At 48.2% G+C, this 16,837-nt stretch overlaps 5 protein-coding genes across 5 annotated transcripts; 3 read left to right on the top strand and 2 right to left on the bottom strand.

The window, feature by feature from the left end:
* Window positions 1-531: 531 nt before the first annotated feature.
* Window positions 532-2,480, top strand: K441DRAFT_655203 (uncharacterized protein). The gene is made up of 3 exons (XM_067647810.1): window positions 532-622; window positions 675-890; window positions 948-2,480. Exons 1-3 carry the CDS (start codon window positions 620-622, stop codon window positions 2,229-2,231), a joined length of 1,503 nt encoding a protein of 500 aa, XP_067506886.1. The 5' UTR covers window positions 532-619; the 3' UTR covers window positions 2,232-2,480.
* Window positions 2,201-4,689, bottom strand: K441DRAFT_694008 (ARM repeat-containing protein). Its single transcript, XM_067652690.1, has 3 exons — window positions 4,288-4,689; window positions 3,881-4,238; window positions 2,201-3,825 (listed from the first exon to the last, which is right to left on the bottom strand). Exons 1-3 carry the CDS (start codon window positions 4,658-4,660, stop codon window positions 2,376-2,378), a joined length of 2,181 nt encoding a protein of 726 aa, XP_067506885.1. The 5' UTR covers window positions 4,661-4,689; the 3' UTR covers window positions 2,201-2,375.
* A 312-nt stretch (window positions 4,690-5,001) lies between these two features.
* Window positions 5,002-6,261, bottom strand: K441DRAFT_655201 (uncharacterized protein). The gene is made up of 4 exons (XM_067647809.1): window positions 5,824-6,261; window positions 5,698-5,726; window positions 5,485-5,625; window positions 5,002-5,433 (listed from the first exon to the last, which is right to left on the bottom strand). Exons 1-4 carry the CDS (start codon window positions 5,984-5,986, stop codon window positions 5,056-5,058), a joined length of 711 nt encoding a protein of 236 aa, XP_067506884.1. The 5' UTR covers window positions 5,987-6,261; the 3' UTR covers window positions 5,002-5,055.
* Window positions 6,262-9,772: 3,511 nt separating this feature from the next.
* On the top strand, window positions 9,773-11,303 carry K441DRAFT_685160 (uncharacterized protein; the record flags this gene model as incomplete). The annotated part of the gene is made up of 2 exons (XM_067651853.1): window positions 9,773-9,823; window positions 9,948-11,303. The coding sequence occupies 2 exons, from the start codon at window positions 9,773-9,775 to the stop codon at window positions 11,301-11,303; spliced, it is 1,407 nt and encodes a 468-aa protein (XP_067506883.1).
* A 641-nt stretch (window positions 11,304-11,944) lies between these two features.
* On the top strand, window positions 11,945-15,192 carry K441DRAFT_361039 (uncharacterized protein). The gene is made up of 2 exons (XM_067641383.1): window positions 11,945-15,026; window positions 15,122-15,192. Exon 1 carries the CDS (start codon window positions 12,436-12,438, stop codon window positions 14,998-15,000), a length of 2,565 nt encoding a protein of 854 aa, XP_067506882.1. The 5' UTR covers window positions 11,945-12,435; the 3' UTR covers window positions 15,001-15,026; window positions 15,122-15,192.
* Window positions 15,193-16,837: the final 1,645 nt, after the last annotated feature.

Genomic DNA, 16,837 nt, shown 5'->3' with positions numbered 1-16,837 from the left:
AAGCCTACGAAGGATCCAAATCTAGTCTTGACAAAGTCAAGTCACTAGGCAGACATGCTCCAGGTTGACAGGTGGATATTAAAAATAAACGAAATTTTGCAGGTGGATTTTGTATTAACCCCTTTCTAAATTCCAAATTCCAAATTCGGTAAAGTTCGTCGATGTGTAGCTTAAAAATATACTTTCGTTACCGGAAGTTTCCTATGAATTGTTGAATTTTCGCTTCCAGCACCGTGATGCTGAAGAATTTGCTGTAAAAGAATTTCAGAAACGACATATCAGTGTATGGCATCTGTCATTTGAACCGGTAGTTAATCTTGCATTTAGTGAAATATATGAAGACTTGTTCTGAATAGAAATGAATAGAAATTTTAGCAATAAGGATTCCGGTTTAATTTTGAAAAAATTGGTTAATGCAATCTGGAATACTCGGTAGCTAAATATTATCTTGCCTTGAACGGCTCGACAAATGGTGACTCTTACGTTACCTTAATATTGAGTTTACAAAGTCTACTCAGCGCTCTGAACTATCACAATTCTTCCCTATATAACTGCTCTCCCAACCTGCTTACTTTATTATCACCAACACTGCTCTTGCTAGGAAATTCAACCTTACAACATGGTATGTAGCTCTTTACCCTAGTTCAATACTTTGTGTATTAATTGCCCGATAGTCGGAATTCGGAATCAAGCGTATCGAAAACACTGAGAGCCCCCTTGGCTGCCCCAACGAGGAATGGGAGTTTCTCTCGGAAAGGCCTAGAGACCCTCACAGCGTAAAGACGCCCCGGGATATGAATCACCTGAACGATGGCGCCAGCGGAAATCCGCGGCCCCAAGATGACATTCAAGAAGAATACACTACTACACCCGCAATTTTCTTGAATGGAGTAAGTTTCGCCTGGCATTCCTACGAACTTGCAGTATGCCTACTAACAAGATTCTAGATGTTGGTCGAGGAAGCAGATCGGCGACCGAGTATCCACGAAGAAATTAGTGGCGAATATGGCTTAGTTGTGGATGCTTCCACCATCAATCAAATGGAAGAGTGCGTTGGCAACCATGNAGGCCGTCTCACTGAACTCGAGAACGTAATGTCGACTGTACAAACCCGCCTGAACAATCATCTCCATCGGATCACGTCGCTGGTCTCGGAAAACCGACCACAAACCACCCGCAAGCTAGAGAGCGCTCTCCGTTGCGTTTCATCGGAGGTCAAGAGTATTGCAGTCCAGATCGCGGCCCTGGGAGTAGGCGACTTCGCTGCGCAAATGGCTACAATATCTCAAATACAGAGTCGCCTAGGGGCCCACGCGAGCCAGTTACAAGACCAATTCAACAAAATTCAGTCTGACGTCCAAATGCAAACGCGCGAATTAGAAGCACTCGGCTCTAAGCAGTCGGAAATGAAAGCTACTCTGGGCCGTCATATAGCTAATCTCGACTGTGATTTGGACACTTACCACAAAGAATTACAGCAAGTCCGTGACTCGCAGAAAAGGACAGATGAGCGACTCCAGGAATTTCTAAGAACCCAATCCGACATCAACAACAAATTAACGGGTAACATTGGCATCGTTTCCGACAAACTTACAGAGACAAAGACAAAGACTTCGCAATCTTCTATCAACGCCGAATTGAATAAAGCCATCGGAAAGCAGCGAGAAGGGCTATGCAGCATGGTCAACAACGTCCAGAACGTAGTTGAAGATCTTTCCAAGTTCAAGCGGGTTCAGAGGAGCGTCAATACTGACGCAAGCAACAACCTAACCCAACTTCAGAACACTGTTGCTAAGATCAGCTCCAATGTTCAGAAAACCGTCGACAGCAAGCTCAAGACGTCGCTGGACCCCATTTATGCCGTGCAGAATCACTTGAACATCAAGTTGCATAAATTTGAGGGTGTTGATATAGCTCGAGTTGCCGCCGTTGAAGCCTTGAAGAAGGACTTAACCATTCTTCAAGGAACAGTTAAAACCCATGGCAACAAGCTGGAGGCACTACCGTCTGAAATCACTGGGATCCAAAAGCCGATCAAAAGCAATTCCGATCGAATGGATGGGCGGTTCGGTGCTCATGTCGACAAGCTAGACACTCCACATGCACAGGTGGCCGCAACGGGCAAACACGTAGAAGACGTTATGTCCGAGCTACTCAAAAACCACAAGGAATTGAGCGACTATATGAAAGGGCTCGGTAAACGGGTGGAGGAGCTGGAGGACTTACTTTAAAAGAAGGGTCTCGAAAACCGCTAGAACGTTCAGGTGATTATGTACCTATTCGATACGGCGAGCAATAGTCCCTGCTCATTCATAACTACGTCGCTAGCAGCCCACAAAGCTCCTTTAAGTTAGTAAAATTACAAATCTAGACTGTCACCCCAACTTCTGTAGCAATAGCCTCGCTCCTGCATTCCCTTTCTTCCCCTTCAGTTCCTCTTCCCCCTTTCCGCCCTTCCTCTTTTTCCCTTTCTTTGCTCCCTTATCATCACCATCCAGCCTATCTCCGGCTGCCCTCTCCAACGCCTTCCTCTGCCCCTTAAGCGCACCTAAAACCTCCTTCTCCCCTTCCCACCCACCCGCCTCCACCAAAGCCACCACAACAAATGCGCCAGGTCCCGTCGCCCACTCTACAACCCTGCCCTTAACCCGTCCCCAAAGCAGCTCAGCAAACCCCAGCTGCGGTTCTACCGGCACGACTTTCTTCGCTTCTGCGTCGAACCGCCCGCCCTGCACCAGGCTCTTCAGCATGCGGCACCCAGCCGCTGAATTCGCGATATGCGCTTCGTTCTCAGGACGTGGATCACCGGCCGCGAGGTCAGCTACAGCAGCCAGCGCGGCGGCCTTGTCGCCCCCGGCGCCGAGGAGGACTTCGGTTAGGAACTGGCATCCGAAAGACGAGGTGGCGAAGTCGGGGGCGCGGGCGGCGATGGCGGCGAGGAGGGGCGCGGATACGGCGCGGACGAGCTCCTGCAGGCGCACCGCGGGGTCTTTTTTAGAAGTCGACGCACGGATGGCGTGCACTTCAGTTAGGAGTGTGAGACTCGTGGCGTTCGGATCTGGGAAGAGCCACTTGGCGGAACCGGCAAAAGGGTAGAGCAGGACGGTGCGGGCGTCAAGGCGAGTGGCCAGGGCGAGGATCTTGTCATGCAGCGCGTCTGCGGGGGCATCCTGCGGGATTAGTTCACCGAAGACCGATTTGGATGAGAGTTTAGTGTCGTCAATTACGGAGAGCGCGGTTAGTAGGGCGTGGTGGGCGTGGGTGTCGAAGGCGAGGAGTTCCATGGTGTCTTTGTATGCGCGTAGGAGTAGCTTGCGGTCTTTGGCGTTGCCATGCGCAAAGGCGAGGCAGACGAGGCGCGAGCCCGATTTCGTGAAGGCAAGGTTCTTTAGGAGATCCATATCGGGTTCTTCGCCCTCTTTAGTATCTGGTTTTAAGTGCTCGAGGAATTCGGTTACCTCACTGCTGCCGGGCTTGCAGGTGAGGAAGTACTGCAGCATTGCGTCGTGAAGCATAGTGAAGCCGGTTAGCTTCTTTTGGATAAGCTGGTTGATGAGGTTGTGCAGGTAGTTCATAATGGGTTGGCGCTTTTCAGGCGATTCTTCAAGGATTTTGGATAAATCGGAGGTAATAGGCCCTCCCTTCTTTACTTTAAATATGGCGAATTCCGGACCGTACCACTCGCGGAGTAGAATGGCCTTTTGTTCAGGAGTCGCCATGCCTCTGTAGGTGTCGTCTAAGATCCAAGAGGCCTCGGGATGGTTAATCAGGCGACGGATATGACCATAGAATTCCGAAACAATCATCTCTTGGATCCCAGTGCCCCTGTCATGCGAGCTTAGCATCCTAAGTATCTGTGGAAGTGATGGATGGAACTTACCCTTGAACAAGCAACTTGCCAATCAGAAACTTGGCATATCTGCTCTCCGCAAGCGCTCTAAACTCGCCCTGCAATTCCCTAGCAATCATTTTCCGCTGCTCGATATTCGCATATTTCAGAGCACATTGGATGACTCGCACGGAGTCGTGCTTGAATACGAAATCCTTTACTCTCCCAGTAATAATCTCGAAGAGCTCTTCCACAAGCTTGTCTCTTTCATCCTTGGGAACGTGAGACTTGCGTCGTAACCGCTCCCACAGTTGCTTTGACCGTGCTATGATATCTGCATTGGGCTTCGCAGCTTTTCGTTCTTTCGAGAGCGCCTTCTGCTTGGCATGTGCTTCCTTTGACGATGAAGCTGTAAGATATTAGTCCATGCGTAATGCCATAAAAACGTACGAACATACCGTTCAACGCCTCTACCGTAGACGGTTTTGTTCCATTGACCTTATCTTTCTTCTCTACCTTGGCTTTCTTAACTTCCCGACCTTCATCTCCTACGTCCGCTTCAGACTCGCTTTCGTCAGAGTCGCTGTTATCCTGCTCAGATTCCTCTTTCGCTGCAAAGCCATAGAATCCGTTCTCATCTTCACTCGTGTCTGATTCCACCAGCTCCTCAGACTCAGATACGGGTGTACGCTTAGATGCCTTCTTGGCGGGGACTACGATTTCTTTTTTCCCAGCAGGCTTTGCGTCGCGGACTTTCACTTTCTTAGCTTTGACACCATTGGAAGATTTGGCATCTTCCGTAGCTTGTTTTCTTTTCAGTCCAGCAGCCATTGTGGTTCTGCGAAGTATGCGTTTATTCGAGGTCGGTTGTTTGTGGAACTCAGCAAAATTCAAGCATCACGAAAAATTCCAGGCGGTGAGAGATTTCCTGCCTGCGCCAAGAAGGCGGAGGTCGCGGAACTAATTTGCTTTCGCACAGACAAATCAAAAGCATCTATTAGTAAAGTCATTATGATTCCATTAATTTATAACTACAGGTATAGCGATGAGACTCCAGAAGCATGTCCCGAAAAATGCTGCTGAAACGACCGTGATGCTCCGGGTAGCCGTACAGAAGATAATTGTTCCAATTGATAGATCCATCCAAACGCCTTCATTCTCACAGGAAAACCAACCCCTTCCCTCCTAACATTTCTTTACCATTAATACAGCCATTGACTCATAATTCATCGGGCCTCTACGGGCAATTCTTTGTGGCTGCTGTTGGGCGGAGGCATGTTCCTCAATTCTGCACCCTGCCCGCTTTGTCCCCGCTTCCTGCCTGTAAAATGGAAAGTATGATGGCTCGAAGACGGCCTGTTTTCAGTGTTGCTGTTCGCTGGTGTGTCGGAGTTATCGCCGAACCTTGAGAAAAGCCCGCGCTTCTTTACTGGCTTGACTTCGTCGTTCAAACCGACTTCTTCAAAGCCTTCCTCGGCCGTCGCATCTGGAGTGTCAATGCGACGCTCGTTCAGGGACGATCGCGGTACTCTTGCTCGACGGGAATCAAGGCTTTGGCGAGGCCGACAGTCTACGTCTGGGATTGGAGAACGTGCAGAGATGTCCTGATCCCATTATTTAGCCACATACATAGCGCATGAAGATGCTAGACATACGAATGACCTCCGGTATGAGTCGAAAGACTCGCGAGAGATGCTGAATGGCTCATTTTCACTCATCAGGCTTCGGTGATTCGACGACGTGGTCGAGAGATTAGATCTGCTGTGCCAAAAACCCGGTTTTTCCGGAGGCGACGGCTACGAGGCTGAACATCAGCGTTTCCATTCATGCATGTGCATTCGAGTATAGGGGTAGGAGGGCGATCGTACTGGAAGATAGACTCCACTGTCATTGATTTCTGTTGCATGTAAGCGCCAATTCGCACGTTCCAACCGCCGCAGATATGTGCAATGCGGGGCGCATTCGCAAAACGATGGTAAAGAAAGAGGCTTTACCACTTAATTTGTACTCAGTGGGCTCCTTAATGTCCATCGGTTTGGATCCTGCGACAGGCGTATTCTGAAATCCTCGATCCGCCCCGCCCCGGGAGAGCGGTCGATTCTCATCGTTGATCTCTACACCACCGACGGTTTTCCGGAAGGGATTGCGGATAGGCATGACTGATGAGGCTGTCAATGTTCTTTGTAACTTGGGCTGTCAATGTTAGAGTGAAAAGAAGGCAGAGCAGGGCAGTGCAAGCGTCGTCATGAAATCAACCAAGCGGCCCTTCCAGATTCCGAGTTGCCGAATTTAGAAAGGAAAGATCGCTGGGCACTATCGGATGGCTACGCTGGCGGTGGCGAGTAAGGCTCACTCGAATTTCAAATACGCGAAGACATATAACGTCTGGAGAAATATCTCGTACGGGGTGGAACGGTGCGGGTCGGAGATCACGGCAGAGGCGCAAAGACCCGTGGAGTCAAATCTCCTTCATACTATATTGGGGTATATAACAATATCATTTATATTACGATTTATATCCCCTGATCAAACTTTATTGGTGTAATATTACGATATCCTAACTTTGACGACATCGTTAAGCACTTACTACCAATATTGGTATAACCAGTAGAGAATTTGTATAGGAGAGGGCCCTATTTGGTCGCGAGGTAGACATCCTAAGCCTTTTTAGGTACTAAGCTCCTCTTTTTCCTGCTTATTCGCCAAACACGTGACTCTTGATATAACAATACCATTGGTATTACGATACGCTCGGCTAAACAAACGTATCGCACTAGATACGTCACGCGCGTCCCTGCATTTGGAGTTGGGCAATCGCTGCGGACATGGAGAATGGACCCTTGATCGATATCTTATCTTGACATCCGTCCTGTACTTTTTGGTGTTGTATCCACGCGAAGCAGACTTTCGGATGACTATTGTCCCAAATCCCAGGTTGCTCTACTTGGGAACGAGGTTGTCTCGTGATGTACACAGAGTGCTTCGGCGTTGTGCAGGTGATCATTCAGAGTGTGATAACGAAATTTTCATTTCATGGCAGCCAATTGATACAGTCGTTCAGGTGATGCCGCCGAAATCTACACACCACCTTCAGCATGCTTTTGATAGGGTTTGCAACTCTGGAGCAGCACCAATAATGCTGACGGTAAAAATTGTCAGCGGAATCCGTGCGGTAGGACTTGCACCCAGGTCATTAACCCAACGCTACAAACGCCTCCAAAATATTTACTTAGCACTCTTCATAAACCAACTATCAGCACATGATGGTAATTGATCATCTCCAAGGTGAAGCTTGCGTTAATGCTCATGTTGAGGGGCACCTCTAAGTCTTCTTTGTACTTCTTCTACGTTTAATTTTTGTAGACTTCAAGAATCTTAACATATGTGGTAATGGTTTTGAATATACAATGCATCAACTTGGGGTGTGTATTCATTCATACCGGAATCTTGCAGTAATACTATAAGTTTATTTGATAACTGGAATGAGGAACGTGAGACTCGCAGAGTCCGCTTAGGGTTCAAAGACAAGCTGGAAACATATGCTCTAGTCTGGTCCTTTAAGTATGTATCATTATGCCTCAGAAATCCGTACACTGAGTATGATGGTGGAGGGATGCTGATGGTAAAAATATCGGCTTGTATTGTTAGCCGTATCAGGGAGACTGCTTTGTTGTCTGATGATAGGATCATTCGGACACGTGCGTGAGATTAGTTGCGTTGATAGGCCGAGTACAATGTAGGCCGGTTACTCAGACCACGCGATATTCTATTCAGCGTCTTCCAGCTTCTAGATTCCTGGCTCGTGAGTGCACTGGTAGGACACGTTGAGATTTCCCAGGTCCTGCGCTAAAAGACGCCAGCAAGAGTTGGGGTACTAAGATGTTCGGTTGCAACTTCAGATTAATCTAAAGGCCTCAGAATACATTAATTTCGGAGTAATTTTACCTGCATGGCCTTAGGATTTTAATATTCCTCTCACCGGTCACAAAATGCCAAAATAATACGCCAAAAGTTAGCAGCTTTTTAGCGGTTTTTTTTAGCGGTTTGAGAAACCAAAAGTTTTGTGGCCGGGTTCCGATTCTAAAGGGTTGACCGAACAATCGCCCCAGATTCAGATTTGAGCTCCAGATCGGTTATATTCTAATTGAGATTGATTTTGAAGTTGCAACCGAACACCCCTATTGGACGAACTTTCGTCAGATGATACTGTACCTAAGCTTCGTGTTCGACGATATTGCTTCTCACCTCCCAGTACCATGGAGAGGATCTCGGGTGCTGCACACCAGCGGTGTGTTGGAAGCGGTGCGGCGGACTTGCTTTTGGTTCCACAAAAGCTATGTTTGACTGCCTCGATATTATTACGAGCCATTCCGTGACCATGTAGAGTCAAAGCGCGCCGAGGTAACCTCTTACGCCTCTCGAAGACGGCGCAGTTGAGAGGCAAATAATGTGTCAATGCAGCGCCTTATGTCGATCGAAGGACTAAGGATTCAGCAACTGCAGCCGGTGCGACGGATGCTCATGCTTGTAGCACTGAATCTGTCCAAGGCGGTTTCTTAAATCTAGAGAGAGATGAGAATGACGATCCACGGGAGAGTGGCACAGGTCTCTTTTGACCTCGGGAAAGGCGTCATCGGATGATTAGATTAAGGGGAGGTTGAGAAGCTCAGTCCAGGACTGCCCTGGCAGCACGCGATTCGGTGATCAAACGGTCCCGCTTGTCCCCAGGGAGGGGCGCCTAGCGAAGTGGCGAGCCAGCCAAGCGGACGCACTTCAGGACACGTCAAAAGCCAATATCTTCCACTTGCGTGACCATGCCCGCATGAGTTCCACAGTCGTTTCACCGAGTGAGAGCCTCCGAAACCTCGCATCTGCAAAGCAGAGCAACCCCGGATAGGCCGTGAAGAGACCGTTCGCTGAGAGCGTCCCGTACGGCGTCAGTGAATTCGTGTACCTGCTTCGAAGCTCCAATAGATGCCAGAGTTGCCCTTTGCTGTGCCGCGCAGCGGACGATCATCATGTAAAAACAACGCACCTGTTCCAAGGCAACGCCCTGTAAGGCCGAGAGATGCGGCGAGTAATGCCCCTGTCGCAGACCTCCACCCCTTGACTACGAACCCGTGGCTAGAGCCCAAAGGCGGCTTTTGCCCAGAAGCGGCTCATCACTGACAAATTTAGAATTTAGACAGCTGCTTGACGCCCTAGGTGCCTTCAAATTGCCTCATGGTGCCACTTCAGCTCGGCTTCGTTTTTTTCACGTTAGCCTCATTCTTTCCTTTTTCCTTGGTAGTTGCGGCATGGTCGTCTGGCTTCGATATATGTCTCCCTTTGACCCAAAGACTCACCAAGTTTCCTGTGCTTCCACCCACCCCGAGCAACGGATACCAGCAGCCCATGCACGAGTTCTACAAGCATTACGTCTAGCCACAAGTTCACCCGATTCTGATTCATCTGTGACACAATCGATTTCTCTTTTGGGCTCTTGGCTCTTCTAGTGAATCACACCGTCGCTCTCTTTTGCAGGCTGCCCACACGGCGCACGTCATAACAATCATTCCGAACGTTCGTTTAGCAGTGTAGCTTTCTTCGGCCTCAGTACTTTCTCCATCTGGAATTAAGGCGGGATCCTGGGTTGGATACCGATGTCAGCAGCTGAATAGTATCCGGGTTTACCGTGATCGAGCCTTCCAGACCAGGCCTCCAAGCAACCAGACACTCATGAACCTGACTGCCGGGAGAGCAAACACTCGTTACTTCATCTCCAAACTTATCCTTCCATTCTCTACATGAATGGTCTCTGGTAACCCTCACTTAAATCTCACCACCTTAATATTCGACACACTCGCTCTTTCCTAATTACCTACAACGATCCGATCGTCAAGCCATTACCGTCTGTCACTATCGCTGCCCCATTATCCTTAATTATCTCTTTCGAAGTTAGCTATGGGGCGAAAATTCTTTCAAGACTGGGCGTTATGGGAGAAGATGACCTTTGTACGTTCCCAAAATAGTCGTCAGAAATATTTTATTGCTAACATGTCTTCTGCTACTAGGTTCTAGCTTGTGGCATAGTACGTCCTGTTCAAATATATTCATACCTCACATTCTAACTATATAGGTGGTCACAATCATCGGCGGACTCTGCAAGCTCAAGTACTCACATTGGAAGATACGAAAGTACAACAAGGTTGCCGCGACCGAGGCTGCTCAAAAACCAGAGGTGCTCGAGGCACAACAGCCACCCGAAGGAGTCCAAGAGGAGAAGGATGAAATACCTTTCGGTATAAGAGCAATTGAGAGTGGAATCGAAGTGGACGGTGTCTGGATTTCACGAAACAATACTCCAGTCCCCAGCAGTGCCTCATCAATCTGTAATGAACCGAGAAACCGCCAGAATGGCACAAGCCCCAGTTGCGACAGCATAGAATTAGAATTGCCCCAGCCTGTCCATGGATCCTCTAGTCGGGCGAGTTCATTCGACCGAGCTGTCTCTGCTGAGCAACTTCCGGAGAGTAGACCATCATCTCCAAGGCTCAGCACTTCCGCCCGCGGACGTCAAGCCATGCAAACATCACAGTCAAGATACAGTAATCCTAATCTCCTGAGACACTCTTCAACGTTGAATGCTCTAGAGGGCTTGGACTCTGGAGCTTCATATGGTAAGGTTTTTCTTTTTCCTCGGTTGTATTTACTTTGGGAAAAAGAACTGATAGAATACATAGCAACTGGTGAACCTAGTAGTAGCAAGCAAAGCTCTGCATCCTCCGGCAAGTCTAGTGATGAAAGTGACGAATCTGATTATAACGCATCGTCACTACTTCGATTTCAACAAGACCGGCCATATGGAGCAGCATACCCTAGTCCCAGAGTTGCGTCGGCGCCCCCAATTGATCCCAGGGTAGATCTTGACCTTCTCCAGAGCCATCGCCTGTCCCATGTCGCTGAAACTGGTCAACTTACTCCACGTATTCGTAAACCTGGTTTCAGCGGCGAATGGGCCAGTATAGTCGAATCAGGCAAACCGGAGAACACAGCTGCTGGCCCAGTCGATTACTTTATCCCTCGACGAACAACACCTTCGCCTCCTCTCTCGGCTGCCTTTGACCCTCAAATTTATCCTAGCCAAAGCACTCCCGTGAGGCCTTCAAGTCAAGACAGCTATCCAAACAATGCAGCAAAGCAAGCCGTTCCGTTACCAGATACTTATCAACCCCGCGGACCGCATACCGAAGAAGAGGATGCCGAGCTCTCACAGCAGGCCTCGGTACCACAAGTTCATCGCAATTCCGAAGTTCTACGCAAAGTTAACTCAGGATTCGAGATTCTCCGGCCAGGCACATTCAGTGTAGCCACGCCACCAGCGGGCGATGATAGGGATCTTGAATCCGGAGAGAAGCGGCAATCAAAACGGTTACAGAAGAAGAGGCGGCCATCAGAAGGATACAAGGCCTCAAACTTTGTGGAGCAGGTCTAGCCTTGTTATACTAACGTTTGGAGGGAACAACGTGGGAATCACATTCGCGGGTATGAAAGCAAACCCTACAAGACCATTATTGTGCTACGCGCATACTCGGGAGCATTAGGCGTTGCATTACTTGTCAGGTCACTGGTGTTTGTTTGTTTGGGGGGGGGGGTTACTAATTGGTTCATTTGCATGAGATTTGAGGTTGATATTCAATTCAAGATTTGATGGGTATTGGGACTCGTTTCTCATACAAAATAGCGTTTTTACCCCTGTAAAAAAACTGATATATTATGTAATAACTTAAAACTTAAAACTTGAAAGCTTAATATATAGTTTAGCTTAACTATATAAACTATAACTTTAATATTTAACTTTTTTTAATTATCTATTATTTTTAATAGGGGCAAAAGATCGCTAATTTATATAAAATGGCCTGAGTTTAGAGGGTGGTCGGGTTCTAAAGGACTGAGCTTATATAGTATACCAAAATAGATCATTTAATAAATGATGGGTAATACCCTAAAATGAATGTATTTTGATATAAATAACCTTCAACTAGCGTTGCTTAGAGTGAAGCACGACCCAAATCCTAGCCCTGTTATCATTATTGGCGAAAGGGTCAGGTGATCAGGCGCTCACGCCAACGCAGACTTGTCTCAGCATGCTCAGACCACATGGGACGCCGGATAAATCCGGCCCGATGGCACTAAACCAGTTTAGGCCATCTGTCCCTGTGTGGTCTGAGACACTTTGGCCGACGTTTGTAAAGCACGTCGCGATATCCGCATGGCTGATATTACGGATATTCACTTCTTATTCTTACGACAAGTTTAGGCAGCTTGAAAAATCCATCGATTATACACTAGGCTCCGGCGAATCAAATGGTCTACGTAAGAAGTCTCCCCGCCTTCCCGTTCCTGACATTAATTTCAAAATAGCCGTGACGCGGTTTGCCAAAGTGAACAATCAGCAATATCCGCACCAACGACGCGTCAATCTCAACCACCCACTCTCCATCCATTATATCCATAATCCAATGATTAAAACCCATTAAGATCTATCTATTACAACGTGTTTAAGTCCTCCCTGCCTTTATCCAACCCTCTATTCTCCCTCTGCTGCTTTTAAGCGCTATCCACCAATGCCTCCATCAAAGCGAATAAGGCAAAGAGGTCGCAAACCACAAGCCAGTCAAGCAGATCAACAAGCTGGCAGTACGCAATGGGCTGGGGATTATATTGAAATGGATCCCCAGCGGTCTCCACGGCTATATAGCCTGCGGAGGGAGCTACCCCAGCTTATGAGCAGCTCTCATGAACTTCAAATAAGCAAGCTAGATGAAGCTATTGCGGAGATATATCCGTACCGCGGTCATACGGAGCAGCTCGAGGCCCTGAGGGTGCTGATATTTGAGCGGCGAGATCTCATGCTTGTGGCAAAGACGTCTTTTGGCAAGAGTATGATAATGCAAGCACTACCATGTCTTGTACCTAATGCAGTTGTTATTATTGTTCTTCCACTTAACGCGATTGGGTCAGAGCAAGTAAAAAAGATTGCAAAGCTACCTTATGTTCGACCTGTTCATGTGTGGGAGAAAACAATATCCGCCGAGCTGATTGAGGATATCCGCACGGGCAGCTACACACATATCCTTATCTCCCCAGAGCTTTTGGTTAGTGACAAGCTGCATAAGGTTCTGATAGACCCGATATTTCGTTCCCATGTTGCCCTTGTGGTGGTTGATGAAGTACACCTGCTTGCTGATTGGGGAGAGACCTTCCGTATAGCGTACACACAACTCTTTAAAGTACGTTCAGTCTTAGTTGATAAGCCTTGGTTTGCATGTACCGCAACACTAGACCCATCTACGTTTCGGACTGTATGCAAGCTGGCTGGGTTTAAACCTAATATACAAGTTATTAAAACCCCAATCGATCGGCCGGAGCTAAAGATTATACGGAGGGTCATGACCGCGCCAGAGAAGAAGGACTTTCGAGCTCTTTACTTTACTATTGCTGCTGCTCCAGTGTATTCGCACACTGCTAGTAATAGTGACCGAGGAGAAGGCGAGCAATCAAGAAGCCGCTTAATATCCGCACAGCAGACATACCGCCAACAGTTCGATCAACTTCAGCTGATTCCAAAGACGATCATCTTCTTTGATTCTAAGGAGTGGATAGCTGCCTGTCGTAATACTATTCGCAGCTGGTTGATCCATCGCGGCTACGATGCTGCTGTTGCTAGAGAAGCGGTGCAGAGCTACCACGCAACGCTTGCGGATATTGACAAAGACCGCTTGTACGCCGAATACGCGCGCCCAACGTCTCGAATTCGAATTTTCGTTGCATCAGATGCAGTAGCACACGGTGCAGATGTCCCGGATATCTACCGTTCGATCCAATATGGAATGCCTCGCCACAAATCCTGTAATATGCTGGCACAGCGGTTTGGCCGGGCAGGCCGAGGAGAAGGCCTCTCAGGCGAAGCAATCTTTATGGTTGAGAGCCGCTGGCGGGGTCCTTGCGATGAATTAGGTGGTTCTAAGCATACACAACCTCAGTGTATAGGCGATCTTCGCGCAAGCGCGCTGCGCAATGATATCCGCGGGCGACAAAACGCAGAGACTGCGGATATTGCGGGCGATGCTTCATCTATAGCGTCAGTCAGTACTGAGCAGTTGGTAGATACAAGAAGCGGGCGTGGGTTAAGCCCTGGTGGTTCTACAGTACGCCTACCTGAAGAGCTTATCGTACCGACCCTACGCCCAAAGAAGCGGTTGACTAATGCGCAGTTGCGTGGTAAACTGCCGTTCACCCTATGGCGGCTAGTTAATGAGGATCAGGTATGCTTACGAGCAATACAACTTACACACTATGGAGACCCACAGTCTACTGTTAGTAAAGACTTGTGTTGCAGTAACTGCAACCCAGCAATATTCATGGATTGCGAGTACGATATCCGCACTAGCCATAGTGCGGATATTGCGAAAACCCGCCGGGAGCCTATGTTAAGCAATATACAGAAGTGGTTTACGCAATGGGCGGAGGCCAGGTATCAGGATACATTATGGACGCCTACAGTTAATTGTGTTATACCGGATAAGCAGCTTTGTCGCCTCTGTAACATAGGGTGGGTTCCAGATGCGGCATCATTAAGGCAAGCAATGCCTGAGTGGGATCCTGATATCCTCGGTGAGGAGCTTCCGTCCCTTATTAAGCTTTTAGCAGATGAGGAACGAAAGCAGAAACAGAAAGAAATAGGGCAACTCTCAGGTTCTTCTGGGTTAATTATGCAGATGTCAGAGCGGTTTTCCCAAGCGTTAGAGCAGCACGCTGCTGCGGATGAGCGCTTATCACAGGCTCTTATACGGGCTTCGCAGGTTTCAGATAGGAGATTTGAAATATCAGCGCCGTGGCAATCAGCGCCTCACTGTGGCGCTGATATATCGCAGGCTAGTCAACAGTCAGCCATAGACCTCTTGCCAATAACTCAGGAAGAGGATGTACCTATGCCTTCGCCAACTCTTGGGTCTCCAGCTCCTACTCCTCCATCATTACCCTTATACCAGCCGTNAGATACATCTATGCCGCCAGCAACCCGCCAGTTGGATACGTCTTTATTGGTACCGCAAAGGCGGTCGGCGCGATTAAACAGAGGCAAACGTATGCGAAGAGCACTACAGGAAATCAACGGCAACGCCAATTAGTATACAGCGGGCTAATATTAGGCGAGGTTAGTTGATATCAGGCGGGGTTAGCTAATACTAGGTGAGTTTACCTTATATCCGCCAAGCGGATATTGCAACCATAGTAGCTGATATCTATTAGGATGACGCCCCCCCTTCCCCTTATACCCTACACCCCTAGCAAGCGCGGCCCAGGAACTAAATAGATTAATTAATTAATAATATCAATTACTTGGGAATATGTACCAGTGCTACTAACTATAGCGGATATTGAACGGTTGTAGTAATAGCTTATAGCTAATATCTTGTATTACTCATCGAGCAACTCATACGCAGGTTGAAGCTGGGTTTGAGCAAAGTCGGCAGGGAGTACGAAGCCATCTAGCTCATTATCATCGTCATGGAGATCAAGCTCATCAAACACGGCGGAAAGATCACCGCCTAGCCGTGAATTGAACTCGTTGAGGGCAGATTGATTAAGTCGTTCAATACCTAGTTGTAGTAGAGGCGGCGCTTCCATCTTTGCTCGCCGTGCCTGACGGCGGATAATAGAACCTTCGGCAATCGCATTAGCAAGCGATTGAATATCCGCTGCAGGAGATTTAACAGTATGTCGAGTAGACATCCGTTCGCCGAACGTGATCTCAAACTTTGCACGTAGTGGCCCTGTATAATTAGTCATATGAATGCTCCAGCGGAAGAGTGAGTCTAGGTTAAATGTCGAATTGCCACGAGTGTGCATAAGCTGCTTTAGCTCCCCATTAAGTAGCTCGTTGTCGAGATCTATCGGGTAGTGACTATCCTGTTCGCCGCGGATATTCACTAGACTATTTACTAGGATAGCTTGCTGGAGCTCAGGGGAACAAGCATCTGTTGAAGTTAACTGGAAGAAACGTAACATCTCTGGTAGATAGTTCTTGTTTCGACCACCTGCGAAATAGATACAAATGCGGGGGAGCACGCGGCTGAGCAGGCCAATATCCGCAAGCTTGATGGCGTGCTTGAGGACCTTGTACGTCTCTACCAGTTGTAAAAAGCGGACGTGCGTTAGAAACTCTGCATCAGCAGGCTTAGAAAGTGTTTGTGAGGATGCAGCACTGCCAGCCTGCTTAAGGTGACCCTTTTGCCGTGGTTCCGCAGGCTGGCTGGCATGGTTGGCCGCCCGAGAGACTTCCTGACCGAAAACCGCTGTGCGGATATCCTCGACCACTGCTAATAGACGTTGCGGAGATAGGCTTTTAAGGTACCGCTTGATATCTATAGGCGACTTGGTGTTACAAGACTCCTTAATCTGAGTATGGAGCAACGCTANGATACGAGCGTCGAAGCTATGGAGAATTAGCTCCTCCATATGATGAAACGGCGCGCGCTCGGCTGGGATATTTCTTCGACCTAGGTGGTTCATGTGGGTGTACAGCGTAGAGTACTCTTGGGCTGATTGCTTGCCACCATAGTGATACCGTATAACCATATACAGGTAGTTCAGCTTTAGGTGCCAAAGAGCTGGAATAGGCAGAGCCCAACGCAGGCTATCATAGGCGGATATTGACTCAGTACGTTCTCCCTGACATGACCGAATAAGCTTTGCGGTCTTTTGATCACCATAGATCAGAAACAGTCGCTCCTCAAATGCTTTATCGGTGCGTTGTAGATTCATTTGATGGAGAAAAATGTCGTCTAGTACCTTATAGGTTTCAGATATAGAAGCCTCTCCAGTCATAATAGGTCCTAGGTTAAACCTAGACGTCCGCGCAGCGGGTATTACATTAATAGAAGGCATACGTGGATGTTTGAACCGCGGGTTTTTGCTGAGTAATATATCAAGGCCTGGGTACGCCTCTACAATGGCTTTATAGAT

The sequence above is a fragment of the Cenococcum geophilum genome (genome assembly GCF_001692895.1).
Source record: "Cenococcum geophilum 1.58 unplaced genomic scaffold K441scaffold_9, whole genome shotgun sequence".
NCBI lineage: Eukaryota > Fungi > Ascomycota > Dothideomycetes > Gloniales > Gloniaceae > Cenococcum > Cenococcum geophilum.
This window is presented reverse-complemented; position numbering and strand designations above follow the sequence as displayed.

What these genes read in the sequence shown, in the direction of transcription:
- K441DRAFT_694008 (XM_067652690.1), bottom strand. Translation starts at nt 4,660, where the DNA reads ATGGCTGCTGGACTGAAAAGAAAACAAGCTACGGAAGATGCCAAATCT. An exon ending in TACGGTAGAGGCGTTGAACG is followed by an intron (nt 4,239 to 4,287) that starts GTATGTTCGTAC and finishes AATATCTTACAG; the next exon opens with CTTCATCGTCAAAGGAAGCA. An exon ending in GGCAAGTTGCTTGTTCAAGG is followed by an intron (nt 3,826 to 3,880) that starts GTAAGTTCCATC and finishes CTCGCATGACAG; the next exon opens with GGGCACTGGGATCCAAGAGA.
- K441DRAFT_655201 (XM_067647809.1), bottom strand. Translation starts at nt 5,986, where the DNA reads ATGCCTATCCGCAATCCCTTCCGGAAAACCGTCGGTGGTGTAGAGATC. An exon ending in CACTGAGTACAAATTAAGTG is followed by an intron (nt 5,727 to 5,823) that starts GTAAAGCCTCTT and finishes TACATGCAACAG; the next exon opens with AAATCAATGACAGTGGAGTC. An exon ending in ACAGTGGAGTCTATCTTCCA is followed by an intron (nt 5,626 to 5,697) that starts GTACGATCGCCC and finishes TCAGCCTCGTAG; the next exon opens with CCGTCGCCTCCGGAAAAACC.